This window comes from Aulonocara stuartgranti (assembly GCF_965226115.1).
Source record: "Aulonocara stuartgranti genome assembly, chromosome: 3".
NCBI lineage: Eukaryota > Metazoa > Chordata > Actinopteri > Cichliformes > Cichlidae > Aulonocara > Aulonocara stuartgranti.
Window position 1 is genome coordinate 42,503,346 of NC_138941.1, and position 21,031 is coordinate 42,524,376.

Sequence of the window (21,031 nt, forward strand, 5' to 3'; positions counted from 1 at the left end):
CTCCAGGACATTTACAGCACCCGTCTCACTAAAAAAGCCCTTTGCATAGCGGCTGATCCCACACACCCAATGCAAAGCTTCTTCAAGCTGCTGCCGTCGGGGAGGAGACTGCGGAGTCTCCAGGCCAGGACCAGCAGGCTGAAGGACAGCTTCATCCATCAGGCTGTCAGGAAGCTTAACTCCCTCCCGATTCTGCCCCCTCTCCCCTCTCTCCTCCACGGTCTCACTGAACTCTGTCACACACACACAAACACACACACTCTCTGACTCACTCACTGGCCTGCACCAGTTACCAGTCACTTTGTGGAGCATTGGACTGCCATTACCTCATAAGACTTTGTTGTTACACTTTCTCTTACCGTACATTACCAAATCTCCATTTGCACTATTTGCCTATTTGCACTACTCTGCCTGGTTTACACTCAATGTCACTTACCCATTATATTGTATATTATATAGCTTTCTTGTTATATGTAAAATTGTATTTATTTAAATTTTTACTTTTTAATTATTTTACTTGCATTTTTTAATCACTTTTATATTTAAATATATTTAAATGTTCATTTGCTATTTATCTAGGGAGTGAAGAGTAACGCAATTTCTATTCTCCGTATGTCCTGTACATGTGGCAGAATCGACAAATAAAGTTGACTTTGACTTTGACTTTGACTTTGATTATATCTGTGCTTACAGGATTTGCATACCGATGTATATTCTCAGGAATAATGTATGAGGTCAGCCTGAAAAAGAAACTTAAAATATGAATTGATGAAGAAAGAGGGAGCAAGAGTGTCCTTCTGACTTAGAGAATGTCATTACAGGAATTTAGCTTATAACCTACTGTGTGTGTTCAACGGTGGCACATGCTCCTGGAGAAATGCCTTTAATTACCCACAGCAACAGCGTGTAACTAAAAGGATCAGTTCAGGACATGAACAGCTAAAACGAAACATCTTTTAGGTCAGTGGGATGATGTTTGTTTGTGTGTTTGTCCAACGTTTCAGATCTAAAACTGAAAACATTCTTTTTTGGCAAAGATCATCATTATACAAATAACACACACTGAAGCAACACCTCTTCCTGTTTACATATGCATTAATTCAAATCCTAAAGAAGGTCCAGAGGTAATATTTACCCATGATTCAATGTTTTGTTTTGTTTTTTTCTTACACCTCTTACTGTAAAGCTTCCTGTACTACGAAGGCCCCACTCAGGTGTTTTACTGAGGATCCTTTTGCAAATTGCTCTGTTTTTGACCCATATTGCACACCGTCTGGAGTCTCAGGCGCTCCTGTAATGATTCCCATTAGTCATACACACGTGTAGATTATTTCACACACACACACACACACACACACACACACACACACACACACACACACACACACACACACACACACACACCTATGCTCTGTCAGCTGTTATGAGAAATATGCAAAACCGGTTAGAGTGTGTGAATTGAGATTGCTTTCCTCTCATTCTCTTCACAGTTTCCAAGATCTGCCAGATAAGACATCAGAGTTAATATTCAGCAAAGAGCTGGCTCATTTTCATATAGTGGCAAAACAGTTTTGTTTGCATGTGGCTTTAAACTCACAAAGAAAACAGAAACACACACACACAAACAGGCCTTTTCCCTACACCCCACTGCACTGCTGTGCGAGCCATCCACCCTCTGACACAAAAGCCACCATGCTGAGCCTCCTCCAGGTTTGGCTGCCTGTCAGTGCAGCGTGAAGCAGGTGCAGCGTTTGCACCTTCAGGTGACAAAGGCACTGCTCTGATTACAATCTCTGCATCTGAATATGAATCAGAAGGTGACCTAATGGCAGCATCACAGCCGGGGCCGGCTGCCATCAGCTTGACGTCTCTCAACAGGCAGATTATCCCAGCTGTGATCGGAGCTTACAAAAACATTACGTGCTCGAAATGTTCACGACAGCCCGAGGATACGCACATAACTGCACTTTAATGAAAAATTTATAGAGCCATGTTTTGGCCCTTTTTTTTTTCTATTCCTAGATTATGCTGCATTCAGAGGATGTGGGACATCTCAAAACTCTTTGTAAATATTTAAAAGGCTTTAAAGCACACAGATATTATTTTTCTCACATTAAGATTTAATGATTAAAACACATATCTGTTCTTATATCGTACTTTTCAGTGTTTCTTTTTTAGCCAATATTAAGCAGGGAGTGCATGTTAAAGAGTTTGGACTTGTCATTAGTTCTCACTGGTTTTTGGGATAATCAGCTGATTTGCGTAAACACAGAGCACCCTCCCCTCCTCCCCTCTGCTCTTTTTAACAAGCTTCTGTCACCACCAGCACCTCCTGCCATTGATAAAGAGATTAGAATGGAGCAGATTAAAACATGGTCACGGGATAATCCCAGGTTACTTTTTACACAGCGGCCTAAATCTGCAAAGTCATCAAGTGACACTGTAAAGGCTCCAAAATCCAGTGTCACAGTCAATTAAGTCGACACCGTTTCTTATGCAACTTCAACTCCAGCTCCCATTTTACTGTACAGCAGCCATGTAGCTGTGCGGTGTGTGCATGGGGTGGAGAGGCGTTACACTCGTCTGTGTTTGTGACAGATTTAGTAACCACACCAGTGCATGCTATTATATCAGGCTGATTGGATTATTGCTAGAGATCTAAAATGATAAAAGTAGTTAAAAAGTGCTTATATTGTTTCTTTTGGCAAAAAAAAACATAACAAAAAATCCCCTTAAAATAGTAAGTTTATATAACACATATAAAACATTCACATTACATAAGCAGCACCAGTGATTATTGATTTGTCTATTTTTAGAATACACAGGAAGATTGCAAATAAACAGCCACACCTTGCATATTTCCCCCATGTGTTACAGGGAAGTGCTGAAAGAAGTCTGTGTGCATTTGCAAAGTTCCTAGTAAGTGAGGCCGAGTACAGCGACTGCAGACGCCGTGCCTGGATGGATGGCTCTGTCAGCAGTATCAAAGTCTTATTTCCTCTAAATGGCCCACTGAGAGTAACGTTTCAGTCACATCGGTGAAGGAGACATCCTCAAATGTCAGATTCAACACATTTACAGAACTGACCCTCTAAGCTGCTCTTCAGTAATAGCAGCCTATTAAGAAAGCTGTGGTCCTTTGTCCTCACACCTCTGCCGTAGTGGGAATGCTGGTGCTTTGCTGCCTTTCTCAGGATGGTTAAAGGATCTGATGTGAACAGGCTGTTGCTCCATGTGAGAAGCTGTGTACCAGTGACCGAGTCAGCATGAAGCTGCTGCAGTTATTTAGGTCACTGTGCTTCTCAGACGGTCAGCTGACCGTCATGTTCAGTACTCGTTTGCCTCCTAGCTGCAGAAACCTGAACTACATCCTACTCTCTGAGATTCAGACCTCATTTAGAAGTCTGAGCTGGCCCCTGCTGATGTGTGCTTCCCTGACCACCTTGGTCCAAGCTGATTTTATGTGACAGATCTGCTGAAGATCTGAGGCAAACAGCTTTGTACTCTTATTCCATTCACTGTCGATGGAAAGCTCTTTTGACTCGGGTCCATCCAGGGTGATGGCTTTGGAAGCCCACATTAGTTCCTGGAGTACTTCTGAAAGGTTCCTGGGCTGCCGGCCAAGACAGCCATGTAGAACAGCCAATAGTCTGTTAATGCTAAAAATAAATTAGCAATAGAAACACCTCGAGGTGCTGCTCGATGGACCTTTAGATTTGCACTTTACCTGACTGTGAAGCACCAACCAAATACAATTGCATCGAACTTCTAATAGGAATATGTTAGAGGAATAAGTTGGTGAGATTAAGTAAAGATTTCTTGCTCTAAAAGTCATTTTTTTAAGCCTTCTTTCTGGGCCACTTGTGTTTAATAGCCAAAGTGGAGAATATATAAACATATCGGGCTCTTTTATCTTAGGTCTGAGCTTGTTTGGATATGGATATTCTGGCGGTAAACAGAAGTGATCAGAAGCAGCCTTAAAACTCAGAGGCAGGAATTTTGCAGCTTCAGTGGAAGCAAAGGCCTCACAGAGACAGTACAGGTCATTAAGGTTCAAAGTCTAAAGTCCCGATACTTCAGCTGACGCAGATGGGGAAAATGTCTTGCATTTTACCACCAGCGTGTAATCACACCTCCCCAAAGAGTGCAATGAAATGAAACAGAAACCTGGAGGCAGTAAGATTGTGAACTCGTGTTGTCACGTCATTTATTTACAAAAAACAGAAAAAAACATGGTTACTATGAAAAAAACAAAACAAAAACATAACCAAGACCTTAAAAAGTTCAACACAGAAAAATGCACCTTGCCACAGTCATGTGACACTGACTACATGAGACACGCCCACGCTGTTGATTTACGGTTTACTGTTAAAGCGCTAACAGATGATCGGTGCTGCAGTGTGCATCCTCTGAAATTCAAATCTGCCTCTTCCTCTTTCATTTCCTGCGGTGGACGACTCTCTTGCTGAGCTTCGTTTTGGTTCATCTCCTCTAGAACTTGAACTCTTTGTATTTCTTGGCGCCGCCTCGTGTGTCCTGCGGCTGGGCCTTCCTCTTTTTTTGCTGTTTGGCGACAAGGAAGAAAAAACGCAGGAGGAGGGGGAAACTATTAATATTCAAATGTCACCCCAAGGGAAAACCTAAGTGACTATTGACTTCCACTTTCCTTTAGGTTATAAACAGAACTCATTTACAGTAACACGCTGGTAATCGACACATCAGGTGTGTTGGTCATGAGATCAATGACGTGGGAACTAGTAATTTTTGACCTCTTAAACAAACACAATTGATTTTTTTTGCTTTGAACTCCTCTGCTATCTGCCTGCAACATTTCTTTAAAGTTTCCAGGAGCTGAGCGTGTAATTGGGGCAGAAATCAGCTACACAAAAACATTTGTGTGAAGGAAAAATGTTTTTAAAAAGCCACTAATTGTGTGTCTTAGTACCTTCTGTTTGGCTGCGTGCTCAGCCACCATGTCGCTGAAGTCCTCCTTCTCCACCTGAGCCTGCTGCTCTCTCACGTGCTCCTCGTACTTCTGCGTCATGGCCATCGGGTCCAGCTCCAACTCCTCCGGGGCCAGGGCTACCTCCACGCCCTGCGACTCCTGCCCTCCGCCAGCCTTACGACTGGCCATGGCCTGAGGAAAGCAGAGAGGTATTTAAGATTCAGCTAGAGTGGCAGAGGAGAACGGGAACGAAAAGAAAAATGGCTGTAATGTCATTTCATTTGGACACACTTCTCCTTACCGCTGACATTTCGTAAATGTGCGTCGAGGCCATCATAGCTGCTCCTACTGGGCCCGTTCGTCTTTCAGGGAGAACAGTGAACAGCTGTGGCGTCTCATTGCTGCAAAACAAGAACGTGTCAAACTAAGAAAAGCGCACGGTGCTTTAGAAACACAGAATAGTTCTAGCTTTTTCTAAATGAATGCTATTTCTATTAAAGTGTGGCATTAGACTTTATAACACTTAGAAAAATCGGAGTGGGTGTGATGACATTTTCTCCCTGCTGTTTACAGCAAAAGTGACTCATTTTTTTTTTTAGACAGTATCATTCATATAAATAAATATGAATGGGTCATTCCATGTCAGCTCCTCAAATGCCATCAAATACCAGGACAGTTTGTCTCTGGATGAAATCGTCTCTTTTTTCCTTATATTTAAGCTTTAATATCTGTGAAACCTTATTTGGACTGTTTTAAAGGATATTTAAACGTCCAAATATTTTACAGACCTCGATCATCCATCATTCTTTGTTAGCTTTACAGAACTGTAGTACCGGAAGATTTCAAGGATCTAACTCCAATACTCTCAAAACTGGATGCTGGGAAAACATCTAAAAACACCCCAGTACTCACCCTTGAAATACTTGGAGCCAAAATGCACAATTTCTATTAAGAAGTGCATTTTTCACTTTTAGTTTTTTTTGTTAATTTTTTTCTTTTTCTTTTTTTTTAAAGATAAACCGTATGATCCAATGGTTAATAAAGAGGCACTGAGTGGAGCGACACTCACCCATCCATTGCCTCCTCGATCTTCTTCTTCCTCAGCTCGATCAGCTCCGGGGTCTCCATGCCGGCTGGTACTGATGAGAAGCCTCCCGGGGTGATCAACCCACTGAAACACACAAAGCGACACACAGCACACGGTGAGTTTATTGGTGAGCACAAACTTCAGAAAACGCCATACCGTCAAGCCTTGAGAAAGGTCTAAAAGCTGTGGGCACGCACGCACGCACCCTTCTGTTAGCAAAAAGCGAGGACATGAGATACGGACCAAATAACCCAGTCAAACACTAATGTGACTGGACACTTCCCGGCCCTGTTCTCAGGTCATTTACAGTCACACGCTAAATGAAAGAAATAGTTTTAAAGTTAATGTCGATCTCAGCACTGATGTCTGTCTGATACTTAAGCTTACACCTGACACATCTATAAAATGGATCCTTCGAAGTCTTTAGCTGCAAGGTTCATTTTTATTTTTGACATATCCCCAACATTAAAAACAGCTTTAGCCCGAAGCGCTGAGCCTCACACGCTCTGAGCTGAAAACACATGAACCCACTTTGAGCCAATAAATAAATGTGAGCAACTGTTGACTGAGATGTTTGTGGGCAGCCATGTTTGTGAGGTGCTACCTTTTTGATTTGCTTTACACTTCAGGGTAAGAAAACTCTAAATACGATTTAAGACTCATCTATTAATCATTATCAGCTTCTTGATTAAATCACTGACTGCACTGTGCACATTAAGCACCTGTCTGCTGGTGTGAAGAATCCGGTTTCATCTGGCTTCTCCTCGTCGCTCTCCTCCTCCTCCTCCTCCTCTGATGATTCCTCATCCGAGGGTTCTAGCTCGCCCCACGTTGTGTGGTCCACCTCTTCTTCCTCCGCCTTAGCCTAAATGCAGAAACATGTTAGTGTATTAGTCATCGTTAAGAGACGGCCATAATATGTGTAGCAATCGAAAACAAAAACCTAAACGGTGAAGACAAAAGACTTCAATTTGGATGAAATTCATACCAAGAAATGCACCAACAAACAATCATACACAAGAGTTACTGTTGGTGTAGGACTTAAAGTAACAGTATTTACACTTTTACATTGTTAAGAAGTTATTATGATGATTAGAATTATTTTTCTGAGGGTATATTGTGCACTCCTGACCTGGAAGTCTGCAGAATTGGTCCCGAACACGTCGCCGTAAAGGGGTTTGCCCATCTCGTCTACCGGGGGCTTCCCCCAGCCTCCGGCGTGATAACCAAAAGTACAGTTCTGATGAAGGGATGCAGATAAACAACATCAGGAAAAATGAGCAATAACTGATTCACTGACATATTTGTTAAACTGCTTTTTGGATATTTTGTTACCTCCGGGATGGGAGAGTTCAGTCCAGGGATCTTCAGGTTGGGATAGGAGGGAGGAGGTCCGTACCTCTGCATGGCTATCAACCAGGGAGGCGGCACCTTGTGGGCGTTCTGACGATGAAGACAAAGCAAAAATCCAAGTGAAATGCTCGCTCTGCTTCCTCAATTCGCTCCCCCTGTACTGATTGCATTTTCCAAGCTTAAAATATGCTCAGCATTCATTTGCGTGCCTGTTGGTGTTGCCTGCGACAAAAACACCGCCTGGATATATTTATATAATTGTCGTTACAGCAGCATTGTCCTCGTTACTGTGTCGGTGTAAACAAGTCCTGTCACGTCTTATCTGACACATTTATTCTCACAGCTTGTACATTCAACCACTTAACAGCAGTAACAGAGAGAGTGACATAATGAGATAGCAGGGAGAGTGATACTACAGAGCAGGACAGTAACAGCAAAACAAAAGCGGCTGATTTATTTCTGTCGCAACTGGAGCTTCATACAGTAGCTTTATATCACACTCTTATATAATTACAGAGTCTCATCACTGAGATCAAGATGAGCCCAAGAACACGATAAACAAAGACAGTATGAAGCTCTAAGATCACCAAGGCTCAGTTTCTGTTTATATGCGCTCAGATTTGTGTGTTTAAGAGAAACTGCAGTCAATTTAAAACACATTGGCTGTTTTTTTGTGATTTAGTTCATTAAATTTGCACAACGTTTGAACAACAGTGAAACTCACAGGTCCAACTGGCATGCCCAGAGCGATACGCAGCTCATCGGACAGATCTCCGGGTTTCTTCTCTTTCAGACGAGTTTCAAACTCTTTACCCTGTGGAGCCACAAAACACAAAGTAGGTCATGGAGCGTTAGCGCTCATAACGTCCCTTTGATAAATGTACCTACGTGGTTCTGAATACATGTGAGAAAAGCGAGAATTCTTGTACCTCATAGTAAAGGTCTCCGTGGATGGTGAGCTTGGGCTTGATTTGCCATTTGAAGAAAGCATCGTGGAGTTTCTGGTAGTCGATGTCGATCTTTCCCATCTTGGGACGAACCTTCTCTCTCATTTTGGTTTTCATAGTTTTGGCATCCTCCTGCGAGTGGACAGAAAAACAGAATTACTAATCATGCAGTATTATTTCTGCTAATGTTGACTCAGACCATCAGAAGAACACCCACCTTCTCCTGCAGAGCCTCCCTCATCTCCTGGATTCCCGTCCTCCTGATGAACTCGGGCAGCTCGAACGGCGGCTTCTCGATACCTCTCTTTCCCTGCAGATACTTTCGTTTGAAGCACCAGTGTCTGGGCACCGGCACCGTGTTCCTGGTGGCTTTTAAGTGCACGAGCAGCTTGGGCTCCTGAGCTGTCACATCGTGCATTTCCACCACATCTGGACGAACCACCAACTGAAGCGAAGTGGCAGCAGGAGAAATAAAAAGTTATCATCTATTCAGAATCAGGCACGGACTTTTAGACTGAAAACACAAACCATATATTTTTTACCTGTTTGAGTTCAGCCACTGTCAGCCGGTTCATCCTCCTCAGCTTCTTCTTGGATAGTTTTGGGACATCCGGCCTGATTTCCTGCACATGAGAAACATTTCAGATGTTCAGCACATGAGCAGACAACTACTCGTACTTTTTGCTCCGCTCTCGTAAAAAATGGAGGTGTTCAAACATCATCACTGTCGTCACTGTCTTTCTTCTCCTCCTCAAATCCTTTTTTCCGCAGCACAGCCGTCTCGTTCTTCTCCGACTTATCGGGCTCCTTCTCCTTCTCTTTCTTCACATCATCAGTCAGCTAGAAGAAGACAAGGACAGACAGACTGCATTAGAGGTGGGGATCAAAGTGGATGCGCTTATATTCAACTATGTCTGCTGTAGTCACCTTAAACGCCTCAAAAATTCGCTTGAAGAAGATGTAGTTGGGGTCGTAAATCTCTGGCTCCTCTGTGACGTACTCAATCTCCACCTCTTGCTCCTTCTCTTTGTCCTTCTCCTTGTCGCTGCTCTCCTTCTGCTGCTGCTCCGCCTGCTCCTTCTTCTCCTGTGCTCGCTTCTTCTTGCTCTTCTTTTTGCGGTTCCTGCGTTTGCGGTTTTTCTGAGGAAAAGTTTGGTTGACAAATTCAGAGACGGGACAAACAAAATTAAACAAAAACTGCCTCATAGTGGAGTCATTCATGCCGGGACCTACAAATCCTGTTTTTACAGTTTTGTTTGCTGGGTTGACAATTTTAAGTCGCGAGCGACAAATATCAAAGTCAATTCATCAAGCATGGACTCACAATGCTATGACTCTTAAAGGTGCTCATCTTAGATGCTTAAAAGAGGCTTACATCTTTTTTAGACATCTGGCTGTCGTCATCTGTCTCAGACATGGGCAATGCAGATGAATCCATATCTCCTCCCTCATCTTCGTCTTCATCCTCTTTTGAAAGATATACACATATATATGTATATAAAAAAAAAACCGTGGAGATCATACTGTAAAACTTCATTTTCCAATCAAACAAAAATATTTTTTTTGAATTGGACAACTTCAGACAATTATAGCTGGTCTTCCCAGTCCGTCACTACAGGACAAAACTGAATAAAAATACAAAGGTTTTTGGTTTAGCAGCAGTCTAACCAGATGACCGACCTATGGGATCAGTGAGTTGCTCCTGCCTGATCTCCTTCAGCTGGAGGATCTTCTCCAGAGCCTGAGGGATCTTGGGCCCAGTGACGCTCATCTCCTCGCTCTGCCAGCTCTGAAATTTACACCAGAAAAATGTGGGATTAGGGAAATTTTACGTGCACCGGTGTGTCTGAAAATAACAACAACAAAAACACCACTGTGTTTCAGCAAAACTTGGTACTAGAATGTTTGTATTAGACCACAATTTTGACTAATGCATGCATGTCTGGACACATAATACAAACAATGGTGGAAAAGGGGTCAAAGAATCTCATCTGGTCATGTATAATTAATCAACAGGTCAGCAGAGATTTTCAATATCTTTAAAAGAAACTTCGGAACAGTTTTCTGAGAAGACGAAGTAACGCTACATACGGGAAGGAGTGGTGGTTTACCTCTCTGTTGTCCTCTCCAGGAGGAGGCGGCACTCTGTGTTTCTGAACTGGTAACATGCTGACACCTGGAGGCAGAGGCCCTAAAACACACAGAATTATTATCAAACAAAAAAACTCCTAAAATGTGCCGTTTCAGAAGAAAAAAAGAAATTAAAAAATGTATTTCAAATTCATTATATAACATTTCGTGTTATTTAAAACTCGCTTAAACTCACCTCTGATTGGAGTGACAGTGGGCATGGACCTGGGCTGCATCTTGGCCATCTCGTGCTGACGCTCCTGTTCCAGCAGCACTGCAGCCTGACGTACGAGGACGTACGAGGGGGACAGAAATGAATATGTTTATAATTTGCAGTAGCACAAAAGAGAAATTTTGCACACAACCAAACAAAAACAAAAAAAATGTCTGTGGTGTCATTCTTCCACAACATTTAACCCCAAGTGAGGGTGCCAGCACACTAATAAAAGTCATGGCCTTGCTTTCATATTCAGATTCTCACAGCACACCATACAGGACCCACTATGCTGATTCATCTGTCACTCCCACTCCACTCTCCCTCATTTGTGAACGAGATACTTTAAAATTCTCCACTTGGGGCAGCAACTTGTTCCCACACCAAAGTGGGTTTTTTCACCCTTTTCCACCACGCAGCTCCTCAAGAAAATATTTCAACTGAGAGTTTTTCACCCTCTTACCCTTTTCTGTTGCTCCAAAAGATCGTGTTCATCCATGACATGGGAATCGCCCTGAGAGAGCCACAAACAATAACAGCCAGTCAGTGAACACAATAGTGTGTTATTCTGATTTACACATGACATTACATTAAAGTCTTCAGGTCTTTTTTAAAATTGTGCTTTAAGTTATGATCACATCTCAGAATTTACTCCAGGGCTCTAGAGTGCGACCACATTTTTCAATGGTGTGACTAAAATAAATAAATAAATAAATAAATAAAATAAAAAAAAAAAGCGATATTGATTCATTAAATCCTGACTCGACTTTTGAATATGTGTTTTGCCAGAAACGCCAGGAGCTCAGGTTAAAGCTCACAAAACTATTTCAATAACCTCCAATCAGCAAATGAGAGCAGGTAAACGGATTCCACACAAAGGCGTAAACACCGAGCGGACCCGACGCATCAGAATCAGCTTTCTCTTTTTCGGCTTTCTCACTCGGCGACACGTACACGCCGTCGGGGCTGAAAGCAGACAGCTCACTGATTCTGATGCGTCTGCGATTTGCCACTTTGTGTTTACGTCTTTTTTGCGTTCGATTCTGAGCTGCAGATTTTGTCTTTCTCAAACCCAAATTCACTGAACCAGCAGCAAAAGAAGATCCAAACTACACTTCACATTTGATAAATCATCAGTAATCTTCTCTCACGTTTGCCGTTTTGTTTCCACCACGATAAACTCACTGTTGTTTACAGCGCTGTCGGACGCTGCCTTTTCTTTCTTTTTTAACTTAAATGACCTCGGACAAGAAAGCCTGATTTCTGCTGTTCAATACTGAAGACGTTTAAACTTTTTAAAACTATGCAAAATTACAGAATATTTTTAAGGTTATCTGCTATAAAAAGCCAGGCCAGGAAAATCTCCTTCATGTTTTTCTGAGTTTTATTCTCAGTTACTTTGACACAAAGGCATCTGCTGTGATGCTTACTCCTCTGATGAAGTCTCACAAGTGTCAGTACTGATAAATGATCAGAATTATAATATTTCTGACTGTCTGAGGCAAAATTGAATCGAATCGAATCAGCACCTTGTGAATCACAATCGAATGGATTGTAGAAAAAAGTGATGATACCCAGCCCTAGTGAGTAGCCTAGGCCGACAGAAGTGGATGTAGCTTTGGGTAATGACAAAAGATGAAAAGAACTATTGATTATTTTTTCTCTAAGTTAAGGCCTGATCCGTCTGAAATTGATAGCCAGTGCTCTGACACAGTGCCATCAATCTCTGAACGCTGAAAAAGCACAGTGTATCCAGAAAACACATTTTATGCAGCGATAAATGCACGGCCCAAGTGTCCCCCCTCTCTCTCTCAGAGGCCGAGATGATGATTAAGTTTAACATTGTCTACAATATTGCCAAAGAGTGCCAAAGCACTTTAAGCACAAGCACTTTTTCAGTAAAGTATTTTTCTTGTAGAACTGTGCTCCAAATAAAGAGTTAGGCGCACCAGTGCAAACCTTGGCAAAAAGTTAGTCTAGAGCCCTGAACTCTACGCTTTGAATGCAAAGAAAAATGGCAAAAATGAGTGAAACATTAAACTTTAGGTCCAGCTATCCTCACCTGCTTGGCTCTCTCCTCTTGCTGTAACATCATGGCTGCTCTATGCTGAGCCATCTTCAGCTGATCATCCTGTGTGAGGCCAGGTGGTGGCAAACCAGAGTGGTCCATGCCCATGTGTATACCGGGTGGAGGGGGCCCGCTAGGAATCATGCTCATAGCTGGGATCATACCCATACCAGGAGGCATGGGGGGCATAGGCATTGGGGGCATGGCAGGGATACCTGGCATCTAGAGAGGAGGAAATACAGGAGACCGATGTAAATGTGAAGCGCGAAAGACTGAAGTGAACTTGTTTGTGTGACCATCTGAGTGAGATATTAAGGTGTTCAGTGAATTTCTGTTTCGGTAAATTGCTTCTTAGCACCATTTAGCAGAGGTCTACAAACAGATAAAACATACTCAACTGTAACACATTTGCAAGAGTGAAAACTTAAATAAAGGTACTTTCGTCTGCTCCGTTGAGTTAAAACAGCAGATAGCTCTATTATATTTGATTTAGTAGAAGCCCGCCCTGACAGAACGAGAAGCATGTCCTCCTAGAACGGGATCTTTTCCTTGTTAAGTAAATGTGTAACACTGTAAATTTTGCATACCTTGTCTATGAACTTGCTTTAGTTATTCACAGACTAAATCCTGAGGCCACTAAGGTGGAAGCCTTCTGCCTCCTGGCTATGCCAACGATTCTGATCTTAAAAACTGAACAGGATTGGTGACACAGGGCAGTGCTGCCTGAGTCCAGCACCGACTGGAAACGCATCAGACTAATTGTTGTGGACTAAGCTCTTGTGACACTTGTAGAGGAACCAAATGGCTTGTAAAAATGGGCCAAACACCCATTTTAATGAAGCAGCCCCATAGGACACTGCGAAGGACCAGGGTAAATGCCTTCTCAAAGTCCGCAAAACAAATAGCGGTAGACTGGATGGGCAAACTCACACACACCTCAAATATCCTTGAGAGGATAAAAAGCTGGTCCAGTGTTCAAAAATGGCAACCGTTAAACATGTAAATCAAAATATAGAAAAAACACTACACTGACATGTGGTTCACCATTGTATACTGCAGTATTAAACAGATATCAGCGTTTCCCTCCAAATTACCTGGGAGCCCATTTGTTTATCATCAGGTTTGCTGAGGAGAATCCCAGTCTGTGGAGGGACACGTACAAGACACAGTTTCTTTAATTTTAAAGAAAAGGCGGGGAGGTCAGAGAAACAGAGCTAGGATAGCTAGGATTTACTAATAACTTTTCCTCAGACTTTATTCAAGACTAGTCTAGCGTAGCCTGAAAGGTCATCAACAGTTAGAAAAAGCTTCATCACCATACCAAACAGCTGAGCGATGACCGGATAAAACTGAATTTAAACGCATTTACCTGCATCATGTAGCCCTTCAGTCTGTCAATCAACTCCTCTCTGGGACCTAAAGAGAGAAAGAATGAATCGGAAACAGCTGTTAAACAAGGTAGATATGAATCTAGGCTTGTAATATGTACACCAAAAATGTACCAGAACAACTCTGAGCGCATTTTAAAGTTGTGCAAAACTAGCTAACGCTGACCGCTTCGTATTAAAGTTAGCAAAGCAGCTAAACCGCTGCACTAGTTACAGAACTCATATTAAGGAAAATAGCTAACCAAATGGTCATAACTTTATCCAACTTGCATCACAGGGATTAAAATGTCACGTACTCGATTAATTAGTGCGTGAAATGAACTCAACAGAGTGTAAACATAACGCAGGCCTAGCTTAAACTCGTTGCAACGGAAGCATTGCGTTTTAACGCTACTAGCTAAAGTTAGCAACTGGCTAGCTGCCGATAGCCAAATACTGTCTATGTTAGTGCTCTACGCGGGTGTTCTTCTTACCCATGTTGGGTACTCCCAGCTCTGCCAGCTTGCCCTGAAGATCCGGGATGCTCCATGTATTCAGAGCTGCAATAGCACTCCCCAAATCGGACGGGAGAGAGTCAGTGCCCGGCGGTCCGTCGGATGCCATGTTGAGGTTAGCTCAATGGAACAACGGCGGCAGCGAAGCACACGCGAGAGCTTGGGAAAGACGCAATGCACCACGGGACGTGAAGTATGAAGAGAGATTTTTTCTTTTAATTCAATGCACACTTACCCCAATAATCAGTCAGAACACGTGCTTTCAAAATATAAATTCCTAATAAGAGAAAACATAAAGAGGGGCAAAAATCATATTCTTCAACTGTAGTCAATACATTTGTGTGATCTCATAATCCGTCATCATTTCAGACAATGCACACACAGCCTAGTCACCCTCAGCTTGAACTTTAGCCATCAGGTAAAAAGATACAGACTAATACAATCCCATACAAACAGACGCTAATCTGTGGCCCCAATCCCCCCCCTCCCCCCCATAGACTGTGATCATTTACACATTTCTGTGCGATCATTACACCCTAAATTCTGTTTATTATCTACATGTTATTATTATTATTATTATTATTATTATTATTATTATTATTATTATTATTATTATTAATTTAATTGTTTGTTTTTTTTTAAATTTTTTTACTATTTGTTCTTTCTGTCTATTTCATAGAAATAACGCTCATGGACATTACACCTTATTTATAAATCGTATTTCTGTTTATTAAAACCTTATTTAGCATAGTTCCAACAGCACCCCCCCCCCCCACACACACACACACACTCAACGTGCAATATCACTGACCACACTGCACCTCTCAATGCACCTGCTAGTTGGATGGCATGTATGTGTATGGATATAGATGTAAGCGTGTATGTGGAAATATGTGTGTGTATGTACGTACGAATGCATATATGTATATATTCATATATTCATATATGTATGTATGTGTGTGTGTGTTGCTGGTGTATGTATAACTTGTACATATCTTTCTTGTGTAAATGTAAATTTGTTGTGTAAATACTTTGGCTATTGTGTACTTCACACACATGGAGAGATGCCAAACTGCCTTTCATTGTTCTTGTAACAGTAACAATAAAAAAGCTATTCTATCCGATTCTATTCTAGATGCGCTGCTACCCGAAGTCACTAGATGTCATTGTTGGCTGCTTAGACTTGAAATCCTGTAAATGATGCCGTTAGAAGATTAAAAAACTTCTCTATTTTTACATTCATAACATACAAGTCTACTGAAATTTAAAAATAGTTATAAAATAGAAATACTGTACGTAACTAAACTTCAAAAAGAGTCTAACACTTGGTAAATGTGGCGGTTTTTTTTTTAGTTAGGATAAGTATTTACAGAGCGATATAAAGGGATTTTTGTCTTTTAAAGGGCAGCTTATTGCATGTGAACACACAGTACCATAATGAACTACAGTATCAAGTAAAATCTGCTGCAAACAAAGAGCACAACACGACAGAACAGTGCACGAATCCCTCCCTTTCAGTGTAGTTTTATGACCTGTGGGCACTGCGCAGTCGCATTGAAACAAGGGTACACAGCGGCAGCAGGGCGTTTCTTCTGTATAGAAAAGAGGGGAGGGTACAAGAAGGGTACATACTAAACATGGAACGCAGAGCATGTTGAATTTCCGTGTAGCTATTTTTTTTTTCAGAGGAAACGCATTTGAAGGTAAATATGAGTTTTCATCCTTCAACATCACTTTGCATCAGCAGTTTAGTGTCGGGCTGCACTTTGCCAATCGCGTTTGTCCTCCTGGCATGAACTTCTTCTTTTTTAAGAGCAGAACTGGAAGTTTGTGAGTTATTTTTTAGGTTAGTTTGTGATGCCGGAACAAACCACAGTGAAACAGCAGTCTGTCCCAGATTTCACGAGAATAATAACCATCAATCATTAATCATTAATGTGCTGATTCCGCAAAATTTGCTTTTGCTGTCTTACGCTTTATTATTATTGTTATTATTATTATTATTATTATTGGTTTTAACTGTGTCTGATGGAAGTGAAGCCAAAGGAAACTCGTCAAACCGCTGTTCGCTTTGCTGGTTGTGTTTCGTTCTTTAATTTCAATGTTTTCCCAGGGACCACACCTATCTATCACAAAAGCGACTTACTTATCTGTGTGAGCCATGCGTCCAAGTTAAAGTTTTATAAAGAGCTAAATCTGCGTGAGCTGAGGCGCATGCTCCAACGAGCATTCTCCAAATGTAGCGCAGTGTTTCTAAAAGCTGTGTTCTTCTGCAGACTCTGATGAGAAAAAAACACAGTAGTCACCATGTTCCCTGCAGCGGTCACAGTGCGTGCGTGCGTGTGTGTGATCTCTCTGTTGGTCTATTTTCTCCAAACACTTTGGATATTTTTTCTCACAGTAAACTGTGTTGCAACATGAACCCCTGCATGCAGAAATACACCACAGGCGGTCAGAAGGCTTACTCATGCCACAAACTCTTGACTCCACCCTCCCAAAGGCAACACTTACTTACTATCAGCATGCATTTAATCAGCTCGAGTTGTGAGGAGGAAACTGGACTCAGACAATCATCAGCAGAAAAGCATTAGTCATACATTGCTGATGATTGCAGTGTTTTCACGGCCTTTGCATGCCTGCTGCTTCAGTCGTGTGTGTTTCTACCCATGGCTGCACGACCCCTATGTTAAAGGAAACATCCTGCTGATGTGCCAAAACAAATAAGTAAAAGAGCCGGGTTATGGGTTGGATAAAAGTGCACATTCTCAGTTTTCTTGTCATTATACTAAGTGTTGCATTGCTAGATGATACAGTACAGTACACACATGCATGCGCATTCTTGTGTGCTGCCACCCGGACTGGGGGGAAGGCTAAGCATTTGTGTTGGGATATGGAGTGAGGGTATGTAGGCTGCATGTATTTCTCATGTGAGGAGAAGTAAAATATTCATTAGAGTCCGACTGAACTGTTGTTGGGTAAAATGTGCCCCGATGGCAGCCAGCAGAGGTAAAAACCACACGACTAAAGTTTTAACAGAACACGTTATGATCCTTTGTTGTTGGTTTAAGTAATGGGGTCATGGGTGTTTTGTCATGGAACCAACTTAGAGTGACATGCATATTGAAAGCATATGAGTAATTGTTTGTGGTCTGCAAGCATTTCATGGTAGTGGGTGTGTTTTGTGAGGGGCAGTGGCGTTTTTCCTCACAGAGCTGTCACCTGACACACTTCTGCCTATAGCCAGTAGCTCCTCCCGTTCTAGGAAAAGTTAATTAGGTATTAAGTGAATTTATAGGAGTGCTCAAACATGTCATTCAAGTGACAATGGGCATACGTTAACAGTTGGAAAATAAAGATGTTGAAATCAGGCGTAACTCCTCCTTCCTGCCACATTTGGCACATCCCTCGCTGGAGGTTGACTATAAAAGTAGTACAGAAGAGTCTGTCTGGACTGGTTTGGCAGTTCTTGGGATCAAACTAGAAGGTGCAGTTTGGAGGAGAGGTAAGAAACAAACACATGGGCCTGACATAAATCTGAAAACCTGCATTTTTAACCAGACATTTGTTAGGATTTCATGATGGACTTTGCAGTGAGGGGAAGAACAGTGAAGCACATTTTTATTAATGTCATAAAGGGATGGAAGTGGTCAGCAGGATGGATCCATGTATTCGTATTTATGCCGTATGCTGACCGCACCATCCTAATGTTTTTGCTAAAATTGAGTCTCATTAGACCAAAAAAATTTATATTGTTCAATTCTGCAGAACATGTGTGAACTGTAGCCTCAATTTCTTCTACTTAGCTCACGGGAGTGTCCTACTGACGTAGCCCATCTGCTTGTTGTGTGTGTGTTGTGTGTTTAGAGACACTCTTCTGTTTACTTTGGTTCTAAAAAGCTGTTATTTGAGTTACTGTTTGCTTCCCATCACCTCAAAGCAGTCTGACATTTCCATTTTGACTTCTGACATCAAGAAGACCTTCACCAGAGAACTGCCCCGCGCCAAAATTTACTCCGTTTTGGCTCATGCTCTGTAAACTGTAGAGATTGCTGGGATTTCCCCACAGCAGATTAGCAGTTTCTGAAATACTTAGACCAGCCTGTTTGACAACAACTGTGCCACATTCAAGGTCACTTAAATCACATTTCTTCCTCATTTTGATGCTCAGTTTGATCTTCAGCAGGTCGTGTTGACCATGTTTAAATACCTGAATACATGTGATTGGCTAATTAGATATATGCATTAACAAGCAGTTTAACAAGTGTAACTCTAGAAGCCTTTTCACTGAAGATATTTTCGTGTCCACATTTAAATAGTACATACCTTTATGTAAAAAAGAAAAACACTGTAGTGATGCTAACACTGATATGTGGTACAGATGCTAAATAACTCTTTATAAAGAATGCAGGAAGAAGCAGAAGTAGTTGTTACAGTGGTGGCAAAAGTGCCTTTGTTAGTGTGAGTAGTAATGCTCGTGGTAAGAAATATAATAGTTGTGGTGCAGGCAGCCATTATGCAGCACTTTCAGCTTTGCTAGCTGTAGCTTTAGGGATCTATTAGCAGAAATAATGTGTAGTACTCATGCAAATGACCCTAATGTAGTTTCATCATGCTAGCAGCAATAGAGGCACATGTGCAAACACAAGTCTTAGTGTTGTGTAATTGAACAAGCTGGGAAACCTGCTATCACAGCTGCATGCTCAGTTTTTGGCTCTCTTAGCAGCAGCATTCTTCACTCAGTCAAATGGGCCATCTTTGTGGGTGTGGTTCTCTGTTAGCAGGAGGAGGAAACTCTTACATGGCTCCACTGCTACACAAGCCAGTGAAAGCCACTCTCTTTTCTGTTTCTGCTGTGACGGACACCTGTGGACTGAAAACAGGAAGTGCGTATCTTTATGTGCATATCTGAGGTGAGGGAGTGAAAAAAAAAAAAAGGCTGAGAGAGTTGAAAGAAGATAAAAATAAACGCCTTCCACTCTGTGTTTATTGGAAAAGACGCAGACTCAAAGCAACAAAGTGAGACTAACTCTGTCCAAAGCTCCAGTTCTGTCTGCGCCGGCACTAATGATAGAAATGCTTCTTCATCTCAGCCTCTGCTTAATTAAAGCGTCTCACAGAGAGCTTGTGCTTGTTCTTTGCCTCATGCAACCTTTATTGTGCATCAAAATACACACACCCCTGCTTTGTTATTAATGTGCTTTTCTGATTAAACATTGACTTTAAATTTAGTTCTCACTTACACTGTGCACACATTCAGTGCACCACAGTAAAAGTATCACAGATGTGCCAACTTTGCCGGGCTTTTCTAAGAATGCACATATATGGATGACTGCAAAGAAACAAGGACGCCTCGTTTGTCTTTTAAACTCTTAGTGTCTGTGCACATGGAGGGTGTGCACAGCCTCAGCTTTTGTTCTGTGATGTACGCGTAGATAGTATTGGTATGTACAAACTTGTATCTTGGATCTCACTGGATAACCTTTTCACTTTTGTGCTCAATTTCTCACTTTCTTTGTTTTTGTGCAGGGTTGTCCGCTGCCGTGATAAGGACAGGGTGTGATCCTGCACTGCGTGAACGTGGCAAAAAAAGAACAACAGACGGGGACTGGTGTTATCTGGATCTTTTGTAATGAGGAAGACGTCTCTACTGTGACAAGCTTTGGATTTTTGAGCTTCTCCGTTTGTGACTGCAATCAAAGCATCCAGCTAGAGTGCAACCACATACACCACAGCCAAGCAGCAGACTAGCCTCATCAGTGTTTAATAGCATCTTCATAGCTACTGATGTTTTATTCTAACTGAAGATTGAGCCTTGAAGCCATTACCACTGTGTATCAGGTTTACATCAGCACAGTGCTTTAGATTATAAAAGCTCAATAGGCTGCTGTTGCGTCTTTAATAATTGACACATCTTTACTTCTTATTGTGGTTCCAAAGAGAATCAAATTGATAGCAGCTGTCAGTCCTACTGTTCTCCGTTAACTCCACAAGCTCAAGATGGCAGAGCAGCCCATTTATGCCACAGGCATGGCCTACAAACTGAGGAGCCAGTGGGATCGTGATGAGGGCCTGGGGCAGAACCACAATGCGGTGAAGTTCTTGGGTCAGGACTATGATTCTCTGAAAGCCCAGTGCCTTCAAAGTGGGAGATTGTTTGAGGACAGCCTGTTTCCTGCTGTAGCGTCATCTTTGGGATTCAACGAACTCGGCCCCAGATCGGCAAAGACCAGCGGCATGCGCTGGATGAGGCCCACGGTGAGAAATTGCGGCGGTGGCCGTGTTTTTGTGTCTTTTGCCCAAGCGTGGGTAAGGGGAATATAGAAGCCTTTCACATCATTTATTGTAGATGTTTAAAGTTATAGACGGTGTTTCCAGATTTATTTACTGTGTTTTTTAGAAGGTTAA

General features: G+C 42.0%; 2 protein-coding genes across 4 annotated transcripts in view; one reads left to right on the plus strand and one right to left on the minus strand.

Moving 5' to 3' along the window:
• Positions 1-4,180: 4,180 nt before the first annotated feature.
• sf3b2 (splicing factor 3b, subunit 2) lies at positions 4,181-14,785 on the minus strand. 2 transcript variants are annotated; one of them, XM_082528938.1, is made up of 22 exons: positions 14,606-14,784; positions 14,114-14,160; positions 13,839-13,886; positions 12,739-12,966; positions 11,140-11,190; positions 10,659-10,743; positions 10,444-10,523; positions 10,013-10,121; positions 9,708-9,799; positions 9,260-9,472; positions 9,050-9,172; positions 8,875-8,955; positions 8,550-8,777; positions 8,315-8,464; positions 8,110-8,199; positions 7,368-7,475; positions 7,165-7,272; positions 6,755-6,897; positions 6,015-6,116; positions 5,247-5,346; positions 4,946-5,137; positions 4,181-4,563 (listed from the first exon to the last, which is right to left on the minus strand). In XM_082528938.1, the coding sequence occupies exons 1-22, from the start codon at positions 14,733-14,735 to the stop codon at positions 4,492-4,494; spliced, it is 2,580 nt and encodes an 859-aa protein (XP_082385064.1). In that variant the 5' UTR covers positions 14,736-14,784; the 3' UTR covers positions 4,181-4,491. The 2 variants fall into 2 exon arrangements, with proteins under 2 accessions (XP_082385064.1, XP_082385065.1); XM_082528939.1 differs by lacking the exon at positions 13,839-13,886 and having other exon boundaries at positions 14,606-14,785.
• Positions 14,786-16,185: 1,400 nt separating this feature from the next.
• The window catches only part of capn1 (calpain 1), a 33,282-nt gene continuing 28,436 nt past the window's right edge, over positions 16,186-21,031 (plus strand). The window contains exons 1-2 of one of the 2 annotated variants that reach the window (XM_082528940.1): positions 16,186-16,329; positions 20,153-20,881. In XM_082528940.1, the coding sequence (XP_082385066.1) occupies positions 20,624-20,881 (258 nt within the window). In that variant the 5' untranslated portion in view covers positions 16,186-16,329; positions 20,153-20,623. Of the gene's footprint in view, positions 16,330-18,022; positions 18,129-20,152; positions 20,882-21,031 lie in introns of those variants that run through there. The other variant, XM_082528941.1, reaches the window with a different exon arrangement.

What these genes read in the sequence shown, in the direction of transcription:
- sf3b2 (XM_082528938.1), bottom strand. Translation starts at nt 14,735, where the DNA reads ATGGCATCCGACGGACCGCCGGGCACTGACTCTCTCCCGTCCGATTTG. An exon ending in CACTGTCACTCCAATCAGAG is followed by an intron (nt 10,524 to 10,658) that starts GTGAGTTTAAGC and finishes TGTGTGTTTTAG; the next exon opens with GGCCTCTGCCTCCAGGTGTC. An exon ending in AGCACGCAGCCAAACAGAAG is followed by an intron (nt 4,564 to 4,945) that starts GTACTAAGACAC and finishes GTCGCCAAACAG; the next exon opens with CAAAAAAAGAGGAAGGCCCA.